A 26,195-nucleotide genomic window follows, 5' to 3' on the forward strand; every position below is an offset into this window, starting at 1 on the left:
GCTTTCAGCTTCCTAAAGAGGGAGCAGCTCATCACCTTTTGAGTTTTAGAGAGTGAACACGTTTCAGAGAATTCAGGAGAGAGGAGATGAATGCAAGTAGTTTGTAAAGGAAGGTGTAATCACCAGTGATTGGATTAAAGTCACTTGCAGTTACAGAACCAGTGTCAGTTGTCACTTGTTGAATAATAGCTTTTTGCTCGGACTTTGGTGTCCATTTGGGACATACTGATCTAAAGGGGCCTCTGCAAAGATGTCAGTTCAACTTTGATTTACACATTTGTTATCAAATGAAGTATAGGGCTGATCTTGGTATTGTAAAAAGCTACAGTTAAGCCATTTCTCAGTAATACTGATGGGGGTGAAGCTGGATTTGTGCATCCTTGTTAAATCTGCTGTCTTAACTGGCCTTGTGTGCCAATATAAACCTAGCAGAAATGCCCACTTTGTCCTGCACCATATGGTCCTGGTTTAGAGTGTCTGACTTGATCATTATTTTTCATTCTAATTTGTTTTTTTTACCCTTTCTTTATTTTTTGCCTATTTTTAAAACTGGCAACTGAACAGACACACAAATACACAGACCCTAGTCCTTTTATTAAGGTGGATCTATCAATCAACATTTTATAGAATGCTTTTCACATCTATCAACCTATTTTATTTAACGCCTTTCACATCTGGTTATCTATATCTAATTAATATAATACATACCATATATATCTATTATCTATCTTGTATAATGTCTGTCATAGCCATCTATTTCTATTTGATAAAATGCCTCTCACATCTATCTATCTATCTATCTATCTATCTATCTATCTATCTATCTATCAATCAGTCATTAGCTGCTGTTTACTTACTGTATCCATCTATAATTACTTTAATAAAGTTTCCTTCTGTATTAATCAGTCATTCACACAACAATATTACATTGAAGATGCACGACTCTCCAAGAATAACAACGCAAAGTGCACTTGGTAGAGAACATCCAGTTTTACATTTCACTTGTTTCGCTCTTTGCTAAATATGCCTACTTTATTAATCAATAGCAGATGTACTAGACTGTGGTTAATGCTCTGCAAATTAGCAGCACAATGATATTCTGAATCTTGGTGCAATCTCAGATGAGTAGACTCAGATGTTAACCTGTATTTAGGAGACTGGAGCAAATGCAAGATTTCATAAAGATGCTTGGTGTCACTTAAATTTTTTATTTCTAATGTAAGGAAACTTAGAAAACAGGCGATTCCAAATATTCAATATCACGTCCAACAGAGAGTAAAGAAGATAAATATGATAAATAATACATCCATAAGCAAAAATGTAGAGAACACTGTCCCTGGAGACTCAATAAAAGTAACAAATTAAAAACCTGCTCTGCATAATGTGCACAAGTAGCTACAATTTCAGAACAGTTACAATTAATCATCACAAATTTGGGAAATTATTTTCTCCTTCAAGTTTTCCCTTACAGGTAGTGCCCTCTCTAGCATTGGAAGCCTATGCATTTCACAGTACATATGTGTAAATATATTTTTCAGTGTTGCTGAATGGAACAAATTTCCACTTTGTGGTTAATAAAACCAATCCAAATCTGAATAGAGGTATCATGCCAATTGCCTAACATAAAATGAGCATCATTATCTGTTAACACTGTTCTAACATAAGCAGGCTGTACCTCTGCTAATCTTTCCAGTGTCTGAGTCCACTGATCACATGACTATCCAAACTGGTGAAGGGCTTTGAGGTGATTATAAAACATTAACATAACGGATATACTACCAATTTTATCCTTACAAGTATGCATTAAAATGATTATGTAGCCTAATTATCAAATTTTGTTTCACATATTACAAATGTAAAGCAGAACAAATAAAAAAATGCATTATATTTAATTTACTCAAAGTGGTCCATCTTTCACTTTGAACAGACACCTTCAACATGCCTTTATAAGCACAGATTGCTGCGGCTTGAGCATTAGCAGATGACACTGGCTACTGCAGGTGTTTATAGAAAGTTTTCCTCATTTAGAACAATTACACACAGGCCACAGAATCGTTTTAATTACGTTGGACCCCTATTGCATATATTTTCATATTATTACTGAAATTATCACACTCAACCCTGTGGTTCTGTTATGCTAAAAGTTCCTGGCATGTTAACAGACGTGCTGTAAAATCATCTGCAAGTTTTTATTTTTTTCTATTTTTTATTTACTCTGTCTGGTCCTTTCTCTATTGCACGACATAAGAAGTATTGTTGATAGTTCAAATAAAGAATAAAAATATCAAGTTACTTTCATAAAGAATTGATTCAGTGATTAATTGTGCTGTTGTTAAAATCTGAGGCTCAAAATGTGTGCTGTCTTCTGTTTAGAGTGAAATTCTGGGCCATAAACTCAAGATTCATAATTTCAAAAATTATAAGAGCCTAACTAAAAATCTAGGCCCAGGAAAGGCCCTGGAGGATATTAAATTGGAGTAGAGAGATGGCAGACCAGGGTTATGAATAGAAAATGTTTAAATGGGTAACAGACAGAAAGAGACCCATTTAGGTAATTATAAAAACGATCAGCACCTCCCTCTCACTCCTCCATCCTTTAAAAAAATCACAGTGCGCTTTACAGAGAAAACCCTATTGCAGTATACCATAAACATACAATCTGAATGGGAAAACTATTAATTAAATTTACACAACTGATTAAAATCAAATATTTTAACAAAGCAACCTACGAAGGCCCCGGGTAAAGAGGTTGTGGAACACTTCCCCGCTGGTCCTCTTCATTTCATGTACTACTGTATTATGATGTGCACAATGAGAATACAACAAGTGTCCCTGCACTTGTGCCTTTTATAATACAGACATGGAAGCAACAGTGAGATTGGAGCCAACCAGCAAGCAAACAAAAACATAGTTTATAGAGACAGAGATACTGGAGTGAGTAGTATGGGCCCATTAACAAGAGACATATCAGGAATATCTTCAGAACACAATATGATGAATAAAATAAGCCCTGTTTGTCATATACAAAAGATGTCTATATTTGTAAGCACTTTCTCCTTTTACCATTATATTCACTGCTGGTATTGTTTGCAACTGGGCTGGTTTCTCTGCTTACAGGAATGTTGGTAGGGTGACACGCTGCAGAGTGGTATCTTGTTAACCCATTTACTTTTAGAAAAAGTAAATTATGTGAGTCTTTAAATCATTGCAGCTACAACTGCAGTGCTTCTGCTCTTAGAGTTTTCACTCTTTCTTTGTTTTCACTGAAGCAGCATTCTGCTCACAGCTTTCTGTTAATATATGTTTTCTGGAGTTTCTGACTGCTTTTCCTAATGCTTTAGTACTTTAATTTGCTTTTATAGAGTAATTTGCATCTACATTTTCATTTTGTAATGACTTAATGTGACAGTAGTCAGGACCCCTCCATTCTGTTCTGGGTACTGATGTCACAGCTGATTTAAATGCCTGTTTGGGGGACACATGAGCTTTGTTGCCTTTCAGGGTATATGCTCTAAAGTTGGACAGGGTGATAAACCATCTGATTTGATGTGATGGATTACATTTTTCTTGAACTGTAGATCTGAAAATAAAAACATTTTAATGGTAGGCTAAATTAGTAGAAAACATGCAAACATATTTGAATATAAAACATCTTCTATTGACAAACATGCAAATCTGTACATGCAACACATAAAAGGGGACATAATGCAAGTTCTCTGGATGGGTTGCCAGTCCATTGCAAGACCTACTCATACTCTGCCAATTTAGACCCACCAATTAGCTTAACATATCTGTCCCTGAGAACCCGGGGTGCGATTTGGGGGATGAGGTCTGGAAAAAAATCTGCAAAGACCAGGGATAACCCACAACGAAAATGACCAGGTATGAGATTTGAGCCCAAGATACTGGATTCTTGATGCAGATTATTACACTAGCATGTCCCCATGATTAGATTAGATTAGATTAGATTAGATTAAATAAACTTTAGTAATCCCAAAGGGAAATTCAGGTGCATACAGCAGAGGAAACATAAAAAACAAGGATACAGACAAATCATATAATTGATCAACCAATCAATAACGTATATTGTGAAGAAATTTCAAAATGAATTTAAAATTGCAAAATAAACGTAGTTTGATAGTAGTGCTAGGTGGTATACCGGTTCATACCGTAAACCGTTTTTTATTTTTGTTATGATATGTATTTTTCTTATACCGCAATACCAGTTTAAATTGCCTAAACAACACTTGGAACGTGGCGCAGCGGGAAACTGTTTAAAGGAGGACCTTTTTCACTCCTACACTGCTACAAACACATGCAACAGAGTACATGCGTTAGTGGAGGTATTGCACGGGGGACCTTTATCAATGCTACTCCGCTAAACACGTATGCAATGGACTACATGTGGTAGTGGAGGTATTGCGCGGTGAAAATAGACAGAGAACATTCTGAAACTGAAGCTGTAGCAGACGATAAAGTTGAACATGATGACACAGAATAACTTTTGCCGAAAAAAAGGAGTCACGTCCGTTGCCTGGTTTTAAAAGGTCGGATGTGGACCATTATATTCAAATCTGTGAATACTGTTTCTATACTACTGGATAATACTGCAAGCCAAGTTGTACTTGTTTTATTTTTTTTCAATACTGTGTATTGTACCTGGGTACTGTGTAATAGTGTGACGACATGTTGACTTTATTCTCAACATTTCTACTTTATTCTCGCCGTTTATGTTGAGATTAAAGACGACATGTTGACTTTATTCTTGTAATTTGTCATTAAAGTAGAGCATCGTAAACTAAACTTCATCTTAAAATTAATATTTAATTTACTAGATTTTCTCAAATCCCATAATAAGTTATGTAGCACATTAAATGCTTTGTGTTAAGTGTTCCCCGAGCCATGTTAATCAGTATGTGCTTCTTAAACTGACTTCCTCTTGCACTTAGAGGAGGCGCAGGCAGCACACAGAATACATTAATTTCATGATATTCCTGCTCCCTGAACATTTAGAATGCTAAGATAAATACTTGATATAATTTTCATGATGAAATGCATTAAAACATGTAGGGGCATGGTGGCGTGGAGGTTGCACTGCTGCCTTGCAGCAAAGGGGTCCCAGGTGTTCCCAGCCTTAAGTTTGCATGTTTTTCTGGTGGGTTTACTTACCATGCTTCAGTTTCCTTTCAAAGTCATGTAGGATGTGGGGTTTTGTTATGCCATATTGACCCTGCTAGTGTATGTATTGCTTGTACCAGCACTACTGCCACACTTTTGTGCATGTTTAATACCTGCTTTAATGCATTTCATCCTGAAAATGATATCAAGTATATATCCTAGCATTCTATATTTTCAGAGAGCAGGAATATCATGAAGTGAATGGATTATGTGCAGTGATAACTGCTTGCTCCTCCTCTTAGTGTAGAGGAAGCCAGTTTAAGATGCGTGTAGTGATTACCAACTGGGTCAGGGAACACTTAACACAAAGAATTTAATGTGCTACATTAATTTATGACGGGTTTGAGAAAATCTAGTAAATTAAACAGTGATTTTAAGTGAAGTTTAGTTTACGACGTTCTACTTTAATTATAAAATAAACTATGCGAATAAAGTGGAAATGTCAACTTTAATCTCGACATAAGCGTCGAGATTAAAGTGGAAATGTCAACTTTATTCTTGACATATAGGTTTTTTTTTCTTCACCGTTGTCTTAATACGATTTCATAGGGCTATACCACAAATAGCATTATAAATGCAAGTTGCAGTTTTATTTATAGCTTAGCTTGAAGCAATGTCCATATTAATGAAATTTGCCTAAATGATGGTTCAGTTGGTAAAGATGTCATCACCAAGTTGTACTTGTTTTATTTTATTTTATTTTTATTTGGTGAATACTGTGTAATGCACCTGGGCTTGAAGTCTTGAAGTAATAGTATTATTAGTGGAAGTTACACTATTATTTATTTTATTGTTATTATTTATTAGTTTAAATATTATGCACTTTAATGATGGGAAACTGCAGGGGGCTGGCGCCCTGCCCTGGGGTTTGTTTCCTGCCTTGCGCCCTGTGTTGGCTAGGATTGGCTCCAGCAGACCCCTATGACCCTGTAGTTAGGATATAGCGGGTTTGATAATGGATGGATGGATGGATGATGGGAAAGTTGTTTAAAAAGTCACTTAAACATGTCAGTGGACAGAGATTGTTAACATTAACAGAAAGTGTACTTGGTTTACAAAAAATATTTACTATTTATTCCTTTTCTAAGACATGTTCAGTACAATACAACATTTGACAAGCACCTCTGGATATTTTGCTAAGTCTAAATGCCTCTTTGGATGGTTGAAAATATGTTGTCAAAATTTTAGTTGAAGTTGTTTGCAAAATTTGTTCAATAAAAAGGCTCTATATTTTGACAGCAACTGTCATGCAATGTGATTCTTTCTCTTCATTAGTGCCACCACCTTGAAAACTATCACTTTATGGGGCCATGCAAACCTGTATTAATACTTGTGTGCACATTAAAATGTTTTTTGTACAATGTACAATTCTCATGACAGTGGAATAGGTTATTCTTAGCCAGTCTACTGCAGTAATTGCAGTGGAAAATGTGGTTAACAGCCACTCATGCATGGCCCATATAAGGCCGTCCGTCAGCAGCAATCCAAGCTGTGAGAAAACAGTAAAAAGGAGGCGTGTCAGACATTGTGGTACATTTTCTGATGCAGCTAGAGGGAAACAACTTTGTGACGCTGCCGCCAAATACGCACAGAAAAACCCGCAGGTTTCATTTCGAAATTCTATGTGTAACGGTCATAATTGAATCCTGCTTAAATACATATATACGTCCATAGCCTGCAGCTCGGTCGCCGTGTGAGGCGGAGTTGCATCCCCCATCACCACGCCTCCCATGTAGTTGGCTGCCTGCCTATATTGCATCCCCATCCCCACGCCTCCCACGTAATCGACTGCCTGCCCATATAAGGCCGTCCATCAGCAGCAATCCAAGCTGTGAGAAAACAGTAAAAAGGAGGCGTGTCGTCGTGACGTCGTGGTACATTTTCTGATACAGCTAGACGGAAACAACTTCGTGACACTGCCGCCAAATACGCGCAGAAAAATCCACAAGTTAACAGACATGCTGTCGCTAAATACTTGCAGGCAAATCCACAAGTTCATAGAGACGCTGCCGCTAAATGCTCACGGGCTAATCCACAAGTTCATAGAGACGCTGTCACTAAATACTCGCCGGCAGTTCCACAAGTTCATAGACACGCTGCCGCTAAATATTCACAGGCAAATCCACAAGTTAATACCGGGAATGCCTGTTAAACATCTTAGATTCACGAGTAGCGATTTGGGTGGTGAGATGTCTATCGAGGTGATCACCATTGATCAAAGAACTGTCACTTACCGAATGGTTTCAATGCCCGGAGATGCCGCCTGCCTTTTGCATTCTCTGTGTTACATATTGCACAGCCATATCAGGCTCAATCTCGCTATCCGGAGGAACATTGTGTCTTATGTATTGAATGACTGGGACAGGCTCAAGGTGTGGACTGATGACGGTACAGGAGATAATTATACCACACAGAAGCACTATAAGAGTGAAATGCTTAAGCCCTTCACCTATGCTTCTGCATGTGAGTTGATGGCTGCCGCTGAATTGTTCGGTTGTTGCTTTCAACTGTACTGAAAATGCCAAATATTTTACACCTTTGGAGAACCGCCAATGCCTCTTAAACATCTTAGATTCACAGGTGACGATTTGAGTAGTGGGTACTTTGATGTTTATGAATGTTTAAACTCTCAAAAGCTGGATGCGAAGTTATCGATGAAGCTGGTTGTAAGCTTACAACGCTTGACAGATGCCGAATGTCACTTCAGCACAACAAGTCCTGCAAATACAGTACTAACGTAATTGAAACAAACCATGAAACTAAAACCGATTATGACAGCAGCAATCCAAGCTGTGAGAAAACAGTAAAAAGGAGGCGTGTCAGACATCGTGGTACATTTTTTGATGCAGCTAGACAGAAACAACTTTGTGACACTCACAGTCAAATCCACAAGTTCATAGAGACGCTGCCGCTAAATACTCAAGGGCTAATCCACAAGTTCATAGAGACCCTGCCGCTAAATACTCAAGGGCTAATCCACAAGTTCATAGAGACGCTGCCGCTAAATACTCGCGGACTAATCCACAAGCTCATAGACATGCTGCCGCTAAATATTTGCAGGCAAATCCACAAGTTAATACCGGGAATGCCTGTTAAACATCTTAGATTCACGAGTAGCGATTTGGGTAGTGAACACTTCGATGAATGAAACCTGTTATCTTTACAACGGTTGACAAACAAGGAATGTAACTTGAACACAACACGTCCTCCAAATACGAACCTGATTGATAGAAATAATGATAATCAAATCCTTGATGACAGCAACACTCATAACAGTGACAAATCAATTACATTGACAATCATGTTACATTTTTTTTTAAATGTTTCCTTTTCTTTTTCATAACTTCTTTAACACACTACTTCTCCGCTGCGAAGCGCGGATATTTTGCTAGTACAGTATATAAAAGCCAAATACCACTGAGTCACTTATCACAAAATCTCCCAAACCACGAGGACTTGGGACTTGAAATTTGGAATGTAGGTTACCCTTGGCCCATAGTTACTTGCTAAGAAATGGTTTTAAAAATTTCACGGTCCAAGCATGAAATTTCTTATAGTATTTAGACCTGTTTATATGTCTGTCCGCTTTTCACGTGAGAACTACTTAGCGGATTTAGATTGGGTTTTTTTTCTAGAATTTGCTCAAACATTCCTTTGATTTTGCAGCTTTCTCATCATGGTAAGTATCATAGTTCACTTGCGGTACCAATTTATTAGATCAAATCCAAGAGAGATTCATCAGGCTGCAGGGCCCTCCTTTACTCACGTGTCTGCCTCAGGGCATAACCTTAACTCCACTTAGCGATCGAGAGAACTACTTAACGGATTAAGATCTTTTTTTTCTATAATTTGCTAGAACTTTCTGTTTGATTTTGTGACTTCTCTCATCGTGCTAAGAATCATAGTTTGCTTGTAGAAGTGATATATTCACGCTAATCTGTGACAGAGGCTGTAGGCCAAGGGGAGGGGGAAGAGTAACATCGGGAGTAGAGAGCTGGACGGGGCCTTCCTCACTGTCCTGTTTCACTAATACACGGGTGAAGCAGCGGGGGATGGCTAGTATAACATAAAAAGTTCTGATTTCCTTTATATGTGTTGTACTTAATAATTTACATTTTCACTGTTTCAGACTTCTACAAATGAATGCATGCAGTTTTATAAGATTTTGTTAATATGTATTCTTTACATAAGTTTCAGTTGAAATTATAGATTATTTTAGATGTATTTATTTTTAAATGTTAATTTACTTGGGTAATGATGGTAAGCTATTAAAATTATTTATGCTGGTTTAGTTTTTCTCAGTCTAGAGTCTTTAATGTAAAGAGTATAAATAGAATATATATTTGTAATATTTCTTTTTATCGATTATCATGAAAAAGCAACTGCTATGCATTGCATCTGGGGCTTAATTGCCATATTATTTAAAATTGTACGATAACACCATCAAACTGTAATCAAACAAAAAGTTCAACTTTATTTGTTATATTTGCTTTCAGAAAGTTAGGGAGACTTGGAAGAAGCACACCCTGGAGGAACACCAGGCTAATACCAGCGCTGCTCACTTGTTTAAACATGTTTCGTCTTATCTGCTAATATTGCCCTATGGCCATTACTTAACTGTAGCTACTGTGATGAAATTAAACATGTCAAAAGAGAGGAGAAACATATCAATAAGACAGCAGAGCAGTGTGTAAGTCATGCATGTTGCTTTTTTATGTTTTTGGTCTAAACAAGCTAGCACCCAAAAGCTAAAGCAAAGCTCTTAATGAGAGTCCACTAAAAGTTTCACATAGAGACAATGGCCTTCAGGCATTCAAGCCCTTTTTTAATGCCTGAGAAATCTAATTTTAAAACACATTGCACTGAGACTATCTGTGTCAATCATGCAAGGACTGTACATACTAAAATGTTCACCAAAAATAATCTCTGACAACTTAATCATTTTTATATTCTTTCGGTTTCCTCCCTCATCCTAAAAATGTGCAGGTTAAGTTAATTAACGACTCTGAATTGGCCTCGTTTCAATGACTGCAGGTGTGTATATCTGTCCTTCAGCGAACTAATGTCTCAGTCCTGAGTTAGAAAATGGATGGATGAAAATTCTTTGTAATGTAGGGTGAGGTTTATCCAGTTTCAAACTATGCCTCACTTGACACAGTGGGAGGAGTAAATGAAAAATAGATACACATCCATATTAAAAAAAAAAACAGAAAAAATAATCTTTTTCTTTGCCCACCTACAGCTCAAAAACTGGGTCACTGTTTTCTTTTCTTTTTTTTTTATCCTATACATGAAGCTCAGACTTTTTACTCCTCTCGTCCACACAGGTTTACTGTCCTTCTTGCCAATTGAATCTGTATTTTTAGATTTGATTAGCTTCTATTATGTCTGGTAGCTCTGACTGCTACTTCCTAGGCATTCTCGCCCAAGCTGCCTTGTCACATAGATGGAACCTTGAGTTTTCAAATCATTTGCCATCATAAGTCACTGTTCTATAACATATGCAAACACCCATCTCCTCAAGTGATCCCAAATGGCAGCTTCTGCTGGAGCCTCGTGCACTTTATGCCAACATAACCTCACCTGGCAGTGCCAAATACCATTGACCAATCTTTCAAAATACTATAAACACTCTTATGTTACCCGTATACTTAGGATAACACGATGAATTAAACAGTGCATGTGAGATTAAATTGACACCTATTCCTAGAAACAGTATTGACTCTATTTATAACCACTGCTTTATTTGCACATAATGCATTTTAATGTTTATAATATTATGATTTGAAATTACTGACCTTTTATAGTAATAACTTCATCTGCAGCAAGACAGCCAATGCAGCTTATAAGCCAGAGGAAAATCCACTGTGTTGCCATTGTGACAAATCCTGTAACAGAAATAAGACAAATGGGTTTATTTAAACTCTTCTTGCAGCTTAAAAAAATGAACCAATACAAAATGGCACAACTGAACTGTACTGAAAAGTGTACTACTAAAGGTCTGCAAAGCATAAAATGTTGCAACCTGCTGAAAATGTGCAGTATAAAATAAGAACAGCATTTACATAGTATTGGAGTCTTGCATGGTGAACACTTTAAATTATTTAATGAATGTAAGGTGGGGACTGAACCAACATCCTTTTAAGTTACAGTTCAAAATCCCAACCTGCAGGCCACACTGACCTTTGTGGGAAATAAAGAAATCAATTTAATATGAAGAAGAGTGGTATGGTAGTACAGTATTGCTGGCTATCAGATCCAGTATCCATGGTTCAAATCCCATGATTGGTTGTTGTCTATGTATGGTGGCACAAGATAAAGCATATGGGAAAAATATGCAAAGTGACAAATGCCCACAGATTCAAAGTATCACATTTTCTGCCAGGTGGTCTAATGTATTTGAAATTGTCTTAACAGCAGGAAGGCTAGTGAGTTGTTTTGTTCTCAGAAAGTCGATGTGACACAAAAAAATGTAATACTTTTTAAGTTTGCAACTTATAATGGCATGCTTACTGCTTTAAAAAAAGTCTGTGTGGCACTAAAACCGTCCAAACCAAGATATGTTCATTTTAATTGCGGCTTGCAACATTTAATACTGACAAAGGTGGGGTGCCGTAATTAGAATTTTTGCAAGGGTTTGCACCTAATATGGCGCTATACATTGCACTGTACACTTACCACATCATTTAAATTATTTTTTATTTTCTCTCTATTTGTGTATAGGGTTTCACATTATATATAATGTTTTCTTTCGTCAGTTTGGTTTTGTCACATTTTCTTTTCTCATTTTTATTATTTTTATTAAAAAGTTATTTCCATTACATAAATCTAAAATTCACAAGAGATTTGTACATCAAAATTGAAGAAAAAAATTGTATACCACATATGTAATGGAGAAATTATTACCAAGGAGGGTTCACCATTTTATGTGTAAATTTGTCACAGCACAGTTTTCTCTGTGTGCTTTTGTTGGTGCACACAATGTGTACTTCACATGTTATCTCTATTTTAAGTGGTCTTCAACCACAAACTCCATTTCTCTATCCACATCCCAAACAATGTGTGGTTAATTGCTAAATCTTGGGCCATGTCACATCATACGAATTTTAAACAAATTTGATTTACAACCTTCATTTACAGGGTTGTACAGTGCGGGCTCCATCAGGCAGCAGGCTATTGGCTGTCATAAAAAGGGGTAGACATGGTTGGACTGGAAGGCTCACACGCAGTCTGTAAACTAGACATTCCCAGTGATTTTTTAGTCATTTAAGTTGACATGGACCAGTGACAAAATCAGCAGTGCCTGTTGTCAAGTCCGACATACCCCATGACTAAAAGTATTGTAATGTGACATTGGCTTTACTTAGCTTGGAGTGAATGTGTCTTTGTAGGATACATAAGTAGGCCTTTTCAAGGACTTGCATTTTCTCTCGACTCACTTTTCTGCCTTGTGCCCAGTGTTGCCAGGACTGCCTCCGGCAACTCAAATCTGATTTAAGCAGGTCTGAAAATTTTTATTACAATACATATATTTGCATATAGTACTTTTTTTAATCCTCTCACATAACCAAAGACATTTGTGTCAGGTAAATTGATTCTAATTTGGTCTTGTATGGCGGTGCTGAGTGGGATCTGGTGTGGTCAATACTAAGAAAGAAACAAACAATGAAAAAGAAAACTGAAACTAACTTTTTTTTGTGAATGAGAAACTACACTGCTGTTTACCTTATCAGATTCTGAGGGAAATTTCTAAATTTAAAAACACTGACCATAAAAAAGATTGTGATTTTTGTATTCGAGTTAAAACATTTAAAACGATGCATCAGATGTCATTGGTGCAAAGAACAAACATATAAAATTAAACAAATGCTCAGATAACACTAACATAATTTAGGCACACCCAGCAGCATTTCTTAAGTATTCACATGTAGCTTTACAGAAGTAGTAGGAAAACGAAATTCAGGTTTTCAAATCATCTAAGTTACATTATCAGTGCACTGAAGACAATACTTTACAGAAATTTAGCAAATTATGAGCCCCCCGCCCAAAAAAAAAACCAAAACAAAACACATAAAAGACCAACTGACCATTTCATAGAATGCATGCTAACAACAAACATTCACCATGTCATTTACAGCTATTACACAATACCAGTAACGGCATACTGCATGATAACGTGCAGTGAATACACTTGATTTGAGCATTCCTAGTTTTCATTCTCTTTCTCTGTATGTTTAGCATTTGCTTGCTCAGAGGACGATGCGCTTTCTGCTTCCTGAGCAGCTCCTCTTTTCTCCACAATAGCGGCCCGCTGCTTATCTTCTTTCATCAGCATCTTTTTGCATTAAAACTGATTAGTAAGTTAGTTTTTGTGTTGCAATTACTTAGTACGATTTCTTTAATATTTCACTTAAGCTGGCACTTAAGTCTTCAATCTGCCTCAAGAATGATTAGTGGTAGAGGGTGGTAGGGAATGAGAACGGCGCCCATAAACATGTGCTGCACGGCCGCCCTGCTGCACGCTGCCAAGAGTTGATTCTACAATAAAATAAAATAAAAATAAAAATAGTAATAAAAATCATCACCCCGAAAGCTGATAGTAGACGTCACGTAGTATATGTGTACCAAATTTCAAGTCAATAGGTGAAACAGTTTGCAAGCTACAGGTGATTTAAAATCCTGGACAGACAAACGAACAGCCACGGTAGCATAAGAAGATACAAAAATCAGGGCTGCTTCACAATTAAAGGACATTGAAATGCTCAGATTTGATCTGACTTGAAATCTGTTGGGACTGGCAATTAGTATACTGTATCTATATGGTCATAGCAAGATTTAGTGAGTAACAAGATTAGATTAATATTGTAAACTACTGAACTTAATATTTCCTTAATATGTAGAAGCACTTAAATTGGGATAAATGTATAGTAAATATTATTAAAATGCTTTGAAAAAAATGTTGTTACTTGTGTTTCATAATCCACATACTGTAAATAAATACTTGTGGAAAATAAAAATAATGCATGAAAGTAAAGCACATTTAAATGAGATCAAGCCTCTGAATGGAAGACACCCCCTCCCCACCCCAATTCCCATTTACTGGTCAAGAGCCCTGTCTTCAATTCAAAATTTAATTAAATGCAGTACACTTTTGTGAACAGGTCTTATTTTCCAGAAGAATTTATTTAACGATATTTTAACAAAAAATATATATACGTTTCGGATGTTATGAGCATACAACTAGGTAACTGACATGTGGATTATGCGATAAGAGGAAATGTTAATTTTATCATGGACCTTTGAATAATGTATGATGTTCTTCAGCACTGGCCCTCACTACAGAGGCCCTGAGGTAAGTAACAGATAAAACAAATATAATTTTTGGGTGTATTCCTTTAATACCAATAATAACATAGCCTGATAGTATTTAATGGCTGCAACAATGTATTACAGTAAATATTACAAATCAGAAATACAAAGTATATGAATTATTCTGACTCATCACATTCTCCCAATACTCTATATCATTTGTAAAAAAAAAAAAAAAACAAAAAACAAAACTCACTTCCAAACATCATGCTGCTATATCAACATGAAGAATGATCAAAACATTATGAGACATTTATTTCAAAGAGTAATTAATGTACATACATTATTTTTATGTCCATTCTCCTTTAAATAAACTTTGGACATTTGTTCCAATGTTCACCTATGACGTGATTAAATTTTATAGTCAGATTATTCTGGAGTATTGGAATATAATTAAATATCCTTCCCTCAGATTTATTTTGACTTTTGTCAACTAATGATGAAATCAAGCTTGATTTCTAGAATTATTTTCAAATCCTCACACACATACACTTTCTGACACTGAAATATTTAACATTAGCTTACACGTTTGGAGTAAACATTGTAGATGTTCAAACTATACAAATGTTTCCACTCAAAACTGAGTAATCCTGAATGGCAATTTTTTAGATGGTTAACTGTTAATCTTTTAGAATTCTTTCTTTTGCCTTTTCAACTAGATCACTGCATAATGTAGAAGGTCAAACTCATTGTGGGTCACCTTTACTCTTTACTGTTTCTCAGCCATCTTGGAATTCCTTTATCCAATGAAGAATAACATCCACACTGAAGCAATCATCATCAAAGACAGTTCTAATATCTGTAAGATGTCTGTTCCACTTTTATCATATTTCAACACACATTGCTCTTATTTATAATCTATTTTAATTGTGATGGGTGAAGAACTGTCTGTCTTTGAACATGCATTTTTCACCACAGGTATAAGCACTGGAGAGATAGTTTGTTCCAGGGATAGGTTCATTTTTTTTATTTGTACTGTACATACCTCAATGAAGCTCACTGCCTCTATATAATCATATTTAGCAAACAAAATCTTTTTGACCAGACCATGCAATTCATCTCTTCTTCTACACATACATTTGTTCTGAAATTGACAAATTATTACAATATTATCATCTGCTTCATGTGCCTGGTAAGCAAAAATGAAAAGATATTTATGATTGAACAGTTTAAAGTATGCAGGTCAAGTACCTGTAACAGCACGTACTGATACATTGACATGGCCCGGTCAATACTCATAAGCGTCTTGCCCAGGGTCAAATGCTGAGTCACTGCAGGAGAGTGAAGTGATGATCTCATTGTTTACAGTCACTAGACCACACTACATAGCTAAGGGTAAGCTCTTCTAAATAATTATTTCCATTTGTGACTTCATACACAATTCATGTCACAAAGTAGCTGAATCGACTTCCCTTACTGCTCAGCTCTTATAACATTCATGGCTAAAATATTAGCCCTCCAGCATCCTGGACATGTGGCATGTTTCTCTCCCAAAATCCTCTAGTTTGCAATTGTGTCCACGAATGTAGCCTCAGTGGTGTCTATTCAACAGACACTGCATACCACTCTATGCCACCTCAAACCGCCTGCAATCCCAACCTCAACACAGTAAAATTATTGAAAATTATTTAGAATTCAATAATATCCTCTAATCCAATTTCAGATCCTGCTTATTGTATTTCCATTTAGTGTTGAGCCTGAGCTTATCCTGGCAGTGCCAGTTCATTACCAGGTACATGTATATTGCTGCATTTAGAACCATTAAACCAGTTGCCTGAACAAAAACCCTGCAAACCAGCCTTGAACCATCCTTCAGTAACACGCCTTGCTTGATATAATTTAGACAGACATGATCTGATACTGACACCTATCCATCTATATGTTTTCTGCATTCAGTCTTTTGATTACTGTATAAAATAATGGTTTTAAAATCAAACTCTGATCTTCAAAGGCAAGGAATTATTTTAATCTTAAATTAAAGGCAAAAAACATACCAAAAGTTAACTTGACTGCAATTTAGAAAACATACTACTTTAAATACCAAATAATCACCAAGTAAGACAGAACCAAAACTATACTCTTTGCAAACCCGTCATTTCCGATGCATTCTCCTATAAGATGCAAGGAATGTTCCAGTGTTGAAAGAGATGTCTCCAAATCATAGACAGGTGTGAACACAATCTGATTCTTATCATTAAATTATAGGAGACGCTCATCTTGGAGTCTTTTATTTCTCACTTTATTGCACCTTATAATCAGGATGCACATTTTAATTACACTGTCTAATTACTTGTATGGACACCCAGTTCCTGCAGAAGATCAACAATAAAAGCATTTTGCCAAAAACCATTATGGGAGACACCAGGCCTGAAGCTGTAGATAATTATATTATCAAACAAACCTTGGTAGTAAAATACTGTAATTGGGAGAAAAGAAAACACCTTTAAGATGTGGTAGAATGTGAGATTCGCAGAATAAAGATGCAGCTTCCAAATTTGTAGAAATCATATGATGCAATCTTGGCAACATGGACCAGAATCTCCAAGGACTGTTTTCCAACATCTGGTGGAATTCATGTCACAAAGAACGGAGGCTATTTTGACAGCAAAATCAGGCCCTACCCAGTATTAGTATAGTGGTTCTAAGAATCTGCTCCTTGAGTGATATTTATGTATACGAGCATATTCACTGTAAGTTTGACATGCTGCCATGTATATTGAATATAGAAGCAAAAAGGCGTAATGGAGAAATACAGTAAAGATATGCTTTAACCTTGAAATAAAAATTCCATATCAGAAATTTAATTAACAGTTCATCTTTTATTACGAAACACAAAGAAAACTGAAGATGTACTCAATAATAGCATCATGCTTTTAAAGTGGTTTCTGAGTAATGTAGTAACTACTAACTGTATTTAATAAAACAAAAATTCAAGCTGGGCAGAAAAAAAGCCACTGATAGACAGACAGACAGACAGACAGACAGACAGACAGATAGATAGATAGATAGATAGACTTAATTGTTCCCAAGGGGAACATTACTTAAGCTCAAGAAAAAAATGTAAAAATATCTATAGAATGTCTTTCTAAATGTTCCCTATACAATCCTACACCCTTTGACTGACTTGGACCAAGATTTGCATAGAGGACCGTACAACCAAGATAGACTACTTTGGAACCCAAAAATTTGATCCTGGGTTTTTTCCCCCTTTGTATAACATTTTACACACTAGGACCAACTGCTGGCGTAGAGCAAGTAAGACTTCCTAAACAGACTGAAGCCAAACAAACAGACAACATGATTAGAACTTAACATGCTTAACGTGCGGCTTCTATCTACTGTAACATAAAAAGGAGTATCGTGGGCTTTTACAGGGGAGTGCTGGATGAGGTTTGATTGAGGGTGGAAGTGCAGCACAACAAAAAGCAGAATCAAAGAGTTCTTGTTCATCTTCTGTTTTGTCACTATTTCTTCACAATTTAAGCACTAAGAACTGTCCACCTAGAACTAAGAGAACGAGTCTAACAGTATTCATGGTTACAACCTGGAAAGATGTTACCTCAATTCTGGAATCCAATCAAATCCAAAAAGAACAAATTCTCAACTCAGGAGATTAGTAACATTGATAGAAAGGCAGTGTGAATGACAGATAGGACAGTTAGCATAACAACAGGGTCACCATTTAAAAAATACACGAAACCTTTGCTATGTTTCCTTAACCCATTCTACAAATACAGTATAACCAGGCAACACCGAGCACTTCAGCTAGTATATTATTATAAGAAACAAACAATCCCCCAAACTAAATAAGAACTTCTAGCTTGAATAAGAGCTTCTCCTGTCAATCGCAGGCTGGCTTGTAATTGGGAGTAGGATGTGGTCAGATCTTCAGAACCTTTAATAAACAAACCTTTAATATGCAATACAACAGCCAAAACCAAAAAACACTGCTTTCTGGGGTCTAAAGTCTCCAGTGGTTGCTGTTTTGTGTGGTGCAATGGCAGTAACGTTCATTCTTTAGAATTCAGCAAAGTAAACATTAACTACCCAATGTATCTTTTTAGTCAGTGTCAGGGATTACATACAAATTAGATTTGTTTATATCTATAAAAAAAAGTCTCCGAAAAGGAATAGTAATGTTTTAAACATTCAAACAACTCCAGGAGGAGACATTGGTCCAGACTAGCAGAGCTCCCTTCACTAACTAAATGCCGAAATAGCATCCATCCATAAAACTCAAGGCAGCTGGATAATTGAGTTTTCCCCACAAATATCCTTCTTACTGGCTTCTAAAATATAGTCTCTTCTCTGAAAAATGACTACTACAAGAAGACAAGCATTAAAATTAAAAAAAAAACATCAAAAGAACAAGAGAAACATCATTTCCAGATTAGTATCTCTAAGACTGTTGCTCAAGAGTAAGCTACCTTGCAGAGTATCACCATGATATAAACAACCCTAATTTTTATATAGTGCTTTTCTATAATGAAGACCCTTTCCAAGTATTACACAAATACAGAATAGTAGTTTAATTGGTTACACACATTTTTATGCACCTTTCTTAAATCTCCAGAGGTTTAGGTTTAACTCTCTACCTTGCAGCTATCTGTGTGAAGTTTGCCCAGTCACAGTTTGTCAGGAATGGGCTGATGCTCTGCCCTGGTACTTGCATTAATCTGCATTTTCCCCAGGCTCCTTGGCCTGTTGTTTGGCAATGTTTATAGGGCATTAGTCACATGGAGAGGTGGCTGGAGACATAAAAAGCAGAGTCTAGGATAGAGCCTTCAAATCTAGCATTTCCATTCTTGCCTTTGTGACAGCCATATCCTGATGCCCCCATTGATCTAGTACTTTGGTCTTCTTGATCATTGCTCTGCTTTGGGATTTTTCCAAGTTTTGAACAGTGATTTTGAAATTTGTTTTTTGCCTTGTGCTCTCTGGAAACATTTGCTCGTACCTTTTCCCTTATATACATTTAATCTCTTGTCTGTATTTCATACTCTGCTTTTTGGAATACAGACTTGTTTAAATAAATCATTTAACCTTTAAACATATTTGGTTTATCATGGGTTTTCCTGGATCTGTATTCTATTCTGGGTTGATACAGTTGGTCACACTTTATGACGTGATGCATCATGGTACAAAAAGTTGGAATTTTCTCGTATGGTAATGTGGAATCTGCACTGTTGTTTCTGTAGGCATGCTTACATGATGTACATCTGGCACTCTTGTCTTCATATTTATAGACTGATTTACCTCTAATACAAACTGGACAAAACTACTAAATGTTTTCTTGTTCAGTACACCAGTAACATCTCAGCACAAAACCATTAATATATATTCAATAAATGTCCAAACCCATACATCCATACAAGGAAATGAATATCCCAAGAAAGGTCCAAGGAATCTCTACCTTCGGCATCAATTTTAGAATACAGTAAGCACCAAACTCATCCAGGGAGCCAGGCCATGGCAAGAGACAATGACTACACAAGGTCAATCGCTTCTTAGGGATTTGGAAGAAAAATGGGAGTACCCAGAAATAATATGCATGAGTGCCACAAAAACAGACTGGGCCAGGATTCAAATGCAATCGTTTGGAGCTGTAAGGCAGTAGCACTGAGCAGCACCATACGCTGTCGTTCTTCTATAAAGTACTTCCCTTGATGTGAAGTAAAATTTGCTGAGAAGTGATCACATATCTCCAGCTGCATAACTTTTGAGATGTGAGATAATAAACAAAGTAGCAAGAGAAAAGCCCTCACAGACATAAGCAGAAAGTTAAACCTTCACACACTCACACAGACGGTCAATGAGATGCCGTAGACTTTGAATCCCACTTATCTAATACAGCACCACATAATGACCCTATACTGTAAAGAGAGGAGCATTTTGAGAACTGAACATATCAGAAATCCATCTTACTCAAATTATATAGTCAATGAACATTTATCCTGAAATGAAAGTCTCTTGACACTGAACACAGCTGTAATGACAACTTTGAAGAAGACAATTTGCCTTGAGAAAATAAAAAGTCTCGACATCTGCACAATTTCAGTGAAAATGAAGTTGAAAAAATGACACAAATTGTTGTCTTGTTAAAGTGCAAGAATACATTGGTGTGAAGCACTGTACTCATAAATACATCATGGAGTACACTGACCAAACGAGTACTCCACAGTGTAATGCCAGCAAAAAGCAAGCTATCATGTTGGATGAACTACCCACAAACCACAACTGTCAGGATATGGCTTGCTGTCCTCTGGAACAGTCTGCCGTCTGCTTGCAAAGCCCTCGTTCTTGGGAATGAGATCAATTGAATGGATACAGTGGTCAGCTTACGCAAATGCAGATATTCCTGGAAACTCTGGCCAAACTGCTGGTTAAACCATCTTGAAAAAAGTAATGATGGCTTCCTTTAGCTCCTGCTGTAGCCTCCATAGTTTAAAATGTACATAGTCTATTGCATTGTTGTCTTTCTTTTTTTAATCACTTTTTAGATGCAAATAATCAAGCACATTTATGGCTGACATAAGCACCACTGGGATATGTAGCACATTAGCTTGTCTTTAAACTGTTAGTTCTATTCTCTGTATATTTTATAAAAAATAGATTGATATACACAGATTTTGTGTTGCCAGTAAAAATAGGTACCAGTGAAATTCATTAAAGAAATAAATTCAGCATTTTTTAAGATGAAGGCATTTTTCATGACATACTTCAATTTGCTACAGGCGTTTGCATTAAGTGAAACTATATTTATAAATTAAAAAAAATAATAAATTCAGGTTTTGTTTCACATTTGTTGTGTTGGCTATAATTAAGCATATCTCCACAATCGGAATGCGTTCTACTTCTTTTCAGAGATACTCAGCAAGCTTTAAGTCATTTGGTTTACATATCCTGTAGTGCAACACAGGTCACCATTGTAAGTCACATGGAGAAATGTTTGTTTTAAAATGTTTGTTTAAAAATGCATATTTAAACGGCAAACTAAATTAATGCCACAATGTTGAAAGAATAGCTTTGACTTTGAAGACACTAAACTTCTCCTTTCACCCAATGAGGTTGAACGTATCTGCACTGATGCATGTGTGATACAATTTTAATGTTATTCATTAAAGGTTGATTTGAGATGTCAAGACACTTCAAGTTCGAAATAAAACCAGAAAACTGGTGCTTTCCAAGAATGATTATCACTTTTCATGCGTAGGTGGCTTCCCCTTGAAATCTGCGGATTTACATTGTCTAGCCTACTTCCTGGTCAGAAGATTGCAAAACACCCCTGTATGCAGACTGATAGTAGTCTGCCAATTGGAGGGCATATTTCAAAGGTTTCTAGCCAAGCATAAAATAGATTATCAACCATCCACAGTCAAACAGATGATCACTTACAGTCTAGTACGGCCAATCAGAGCACTGAATATCAACCTCTGGTAGTTTCAAGCTGTATAAATAAAACTGTTCATTGTTCCTTTAACGAATGTACAGGGTGGCAACAGTTTTAAGTACTATTGAATCAGGAGATAAATATTGTAGTAATAATGAGCCAAGGCTGATACAAATAAACAATGGCCAGGATGTGAGACAAAATTGTAAATAGTGAGATGAGTCAACAAACAGAATATTTCACATTGCCTAAGTCAAAATGTAAGAGGTAAATCAGAGTCAAAGAAAAGAAAACAGTTTATAGCCAGAGTGATGGTTAACAACAATGTTGGTAGAGTTTAACATTTTGAATTAGTTACAACCTTGGACAGTGAAAAATCGTAGGACGCTTACCTTTATACCGTCAAGGTAATTATGTCATACACCGCACACTCATGGACATCTTGCCTAGCAACAGCCTGCCAACCCTGCATTAACAACAACAAGCAGTGGCAGCAAAGATACTAAAAACAAAATGGCACCTTGGGAAGGCATATTACAAAATGTATGTCAAAAACATCCTGAATCAAAAAATTGAGCAGACCATTAAATTTTGATGTCACTACACTGGTTGCCTGTGTCATTCAGGATTGACTTTAAAATACTGTTTATGGTTTATAAAGCCTTAAATAATCTCGCTCCATCTTATATATCGGAATGTCTGACACGTTATATTCCAAATCGTAACCTTAGATCTTCAAACGAGTGTCTCCTTACAATTCCAAGAGCTAAACTTAAAAGAATTGGTGAGGCGGCCTTCTGCTGTTATGCACCTAAAATCTGGAATAGCCTGCCAATAGGAATTCGCCAGGCAAATACAGTGGAGCACTGCTGAAAACACATTACTTTAACATGGCTTTCTCCTAACTTCACTTTAACTTAATCCTGATACTCTGTATGTTCAATTCATCATAATAACCATTCATAGTGGCTCCAAAATCCGTACTGACCCCTACTCCCTCTTCTGTTTCTTTTTCCGGTTTCTTTGTGGTGGCGGCCTGCGCCACCACCACCTACTCAAAGCATCATGATGCTCCAACATTGATGGACTGAAAGCCAGAAGTCTACGTGACCATCATCATCAGGTCCTTCCATGAAAACCCTAAATACAAAGAGGACTGTTTGATTTATGTTAGGTAGATTGTCCAGAGGGGACTGGGCGGTCTCTTGGTCTGGAATCCCTACATATTTTTTTTTTTTTCTCCAGCCTCTGGAGTTTTTTTTTGTTTTTTCTGTCCACCCTGGCCATCGGACCTTACTTATTCTATGTTAATTAATGTTGACTTATGTTTATTTTTTATTGTGTCTTCTATTTTTCTATTCTTCATTTTGTAAAGCATTTTAAGCAACATTTTTTTGTATGAAAATGTGCTATATAAATAAATGTTGTTGTTGTTAAATTCCTTGAACTCTGAAACCCCCAAAATTGTAACATCCATTATTTTTAAAGGCCAAGGAAAAAACTAAAAATAAATCTATAATAATAAAAGGCAAAACCCTCACTGACTGACTGACTGACTGACTGACTGACTCATCATTAATTCTCCAACTTCCCATGTAGGTAGAAAGCTGAAATTTGGCAGGCTTATTTCTTACAGCTTACTTACAAAAGTTAAGCAGGTTTCATATCGAAATTCTACACGTAATGGTCATAACGGTCAATAACAGTCGACAACGTCCGCCATGTTGAACTTTCTTATTTATGGCCCCATCTTCACGAAATTGGGTAGGCGGCTTCCCTGCGCTAACCAAAACCGATGTACTTACTTATTTCGATGGTATGATGCCACTGTCGGCCGCCATATTAAACTTTCCAACGTCACCAATTTTCAAACTTCCCGTGTAGGTAGAAGGCTGACCCCATCTTCACAAAATTTGGTAGGTGGCTTCCCTGCGCTAACCAAAACCAATTTACGTACTTATTTCGGTGGTATGATGCCACTGTCGGCCGCCATATTGAATTTTCCAACATCACTAATTCTCCAACTTCCCGTATAGGTAGAAGGCTGAAATTTGGCAGGCTCATTCCTTACAGCTTACTTACAAAAGTTAAGCAGGTTTCATTTCAAAATTCTACGCGTAATGGTCATAATGGTCAACAACGTCCGCCATGTTGAACTTTCTTATTTATGGCCCCATCTTCTCGAAATTTGTTAGGCGGCTTCCCTGCACTAACCGAAACCAATGTACGTACTTATTTTGGTGGTACGATGCCACTGTCGGACGCCATATTGAACTTTTCAACAGTCTTTGTTACTTATGGGCCCATCTTCAAGAAATTTGGTACACGGGTTCCCAACGCTAACTGAATCCTACTTACGTACATATATATGTCCATAGCCTGCAGCTCGGTCACCGTGTGAGGCTGCGTTGGGTCTCCCATCCCAACGCCTCCCACGTTGTTGGCTGCCTGCCTATATAAGGCCGTCCGTTGCTCCATTCTCTACATTCCCTTCCTTGCTTCGCCACGGGATTCACGTCTCCCTACTGATAACTACAGCCTTTTTGTTTAATCCACGGCTTCTCCGCTGTTTTATTATTTGTTTATTACAATTATAATTATTGTATAGGTATTTTACACTTACTTTACATTTCTCAGGTACCCATTTCCTTTATCATTCCAACCCCCATTACCATGTCTATCGAGATGATCACTATCGATCAAAGAACTATCACTTACCGAGTGGTTTCCATGCCCGGAGATGGCACCTACCTTTTCCATTCTCTTTGTTACATATTGCACGGCCATATCAGTCTCACTCTTGATATCCAGAGGAACATTGTGTCTTATGTATTGAATGACTGGGACAGGTTCAATGTGTGGACGGATGACGGTACAGGAGATAATTATACTACACAGGAGCACTATAAGAGTGAAATTCTTAAGCCCTTCACTTATGGTTCTGCATGTGAGTTGATGGCTGCCGCTGAATTGTTCGGTTGTCGCTTTCAAGTGTACCAAATGGCCAAATATTTTACACCTTTCGACAACCGCCAATGCCTCTTAAACATCTTAGATTCACAGGTGACGATTTCAGTAGTGGACACTTTGATGTTTATGAATGTTTAAACTCTCAAAAGTTGGATGTGATTTTATCACTGAAACCGGTTGTGTGCTTACAACGCTTGACAGATGGCGAATGTCACTTCAATACAACAAATCCTGCAAATACTGTCATAACTGAAACAAACCATGAAACTCAAACCGATTATGACAGCAGCAATCCAAGCTGTGAGATTTGAGACAAGATTACTGTTCACATGGCCAACTGTAAGTTGCATGCTCAAGAGTAAGCTCAGCGCACAGCTTAGTCATATTACAACCGGAGGGCCGAACTGACAACATGGTATACAAAGAGATCCTTAACAAATAATTATTGGCATATTTTCCCTCAGTTTAAAAAGATAAAATTTTCTTCTTAATAAAAATTTTAATGCAGTACTTCGCTGCTGCGAAGCGCGGGTATTTGGCTAGTAAATAAATAAATGAAAATAAAAAATAAAGTCTGGATCATTACGATAGTTTCCTGAGAAAGAGTTTTTGCTGGTGTGCAGAATCTGTGGAAAATGATTTACAGTCTTACAGTTTCTAAGGACTGCAGGACTATTTTCCTCAGCAGAAATAATAGAAATGATACACCAGGTGATGAGGAACAAGGAGATTACTCCCTCTGTGTCAACTTGTGTTGCACTGGGAAGGAGCATGCATTCTCAATCTAAATATTATTATGTAATACTAGGGTGTTGTACCATGTTAGCATTTATGAATGTAGAGAAAAGCCAAGCAAAATGACACCTTTTATTGGCTAACTCTTTTTAGTTAGCCAATAAAAGGTGTCATTTTGCTTGGCTTTTCTCTAAATATTATTACAAACGTTTACTTTTACACTGTAATAGAAAATACAGAAAAATTGCTTTTTTGTATTTTTCTTCTTTTTCCTCATTATTGTTATATGTTATTTTGTGTAGTTTTATTCATTACTGGCATAACTGGAAAGCTGAATCAGAATACGTAAAGTACTTGATGATAGTTGAAATATCACTTCTTCACAGACAAAAAGAGCATGGTAATACTAAGTGGATTTTTGGGGCTTAGGTTGTAAAGTGTTAATGGATATACAAAATCATGAAGAAGTAGGACCCTCCTTAATTGCACAGCTATACATCTACTCCTTTCTCTTTGGATACCTTAACAAAAAGCTACGGGGCTTGTCAGTAAC

At 36.8% G+C, this 26,195-nt stretch overlaps 1 protein-coding gene across 1 annotated transcript in view; it reads right to left on the minus strand.

Annotated features, from left to right (window-relative positions):
- ghra (growth hormone receptor a) overlaps window positions 1–26,195 on the minus strand; it is a 313,453-nt gene that overhangs the window by 152,383 nt on the left and 134,875 nt on the right. Inside the window, exon 2 of the mRNA XM_039758616.1 lies at window positions 10,977–11,066. Coding sequence (XP_039614550.1) covers window positions 10,977–11,055 — 79 coding nt within the window. The 5' untranslated portion in view covers window positions 11,056–11,066. The remainder of the gene's footprint in view (window positions 1–10,976; window positions 11,067–26,195) is intronic.

This window comes from Polypterus senegalus, chromosome 7 (genome assembly GCF_016835505.1).
Source record: "Polypterus senegalus isolate Bchr_013 chromosome 7, ASM1683550v1, whole genome shotgun sequence".
NCBI classification, from domain to species: Eukaryota; Metazoa; Chordata; class Cladistia; order Polypteriformes; family Polypteridae; genus Polypterus; species Polypterus senegalus.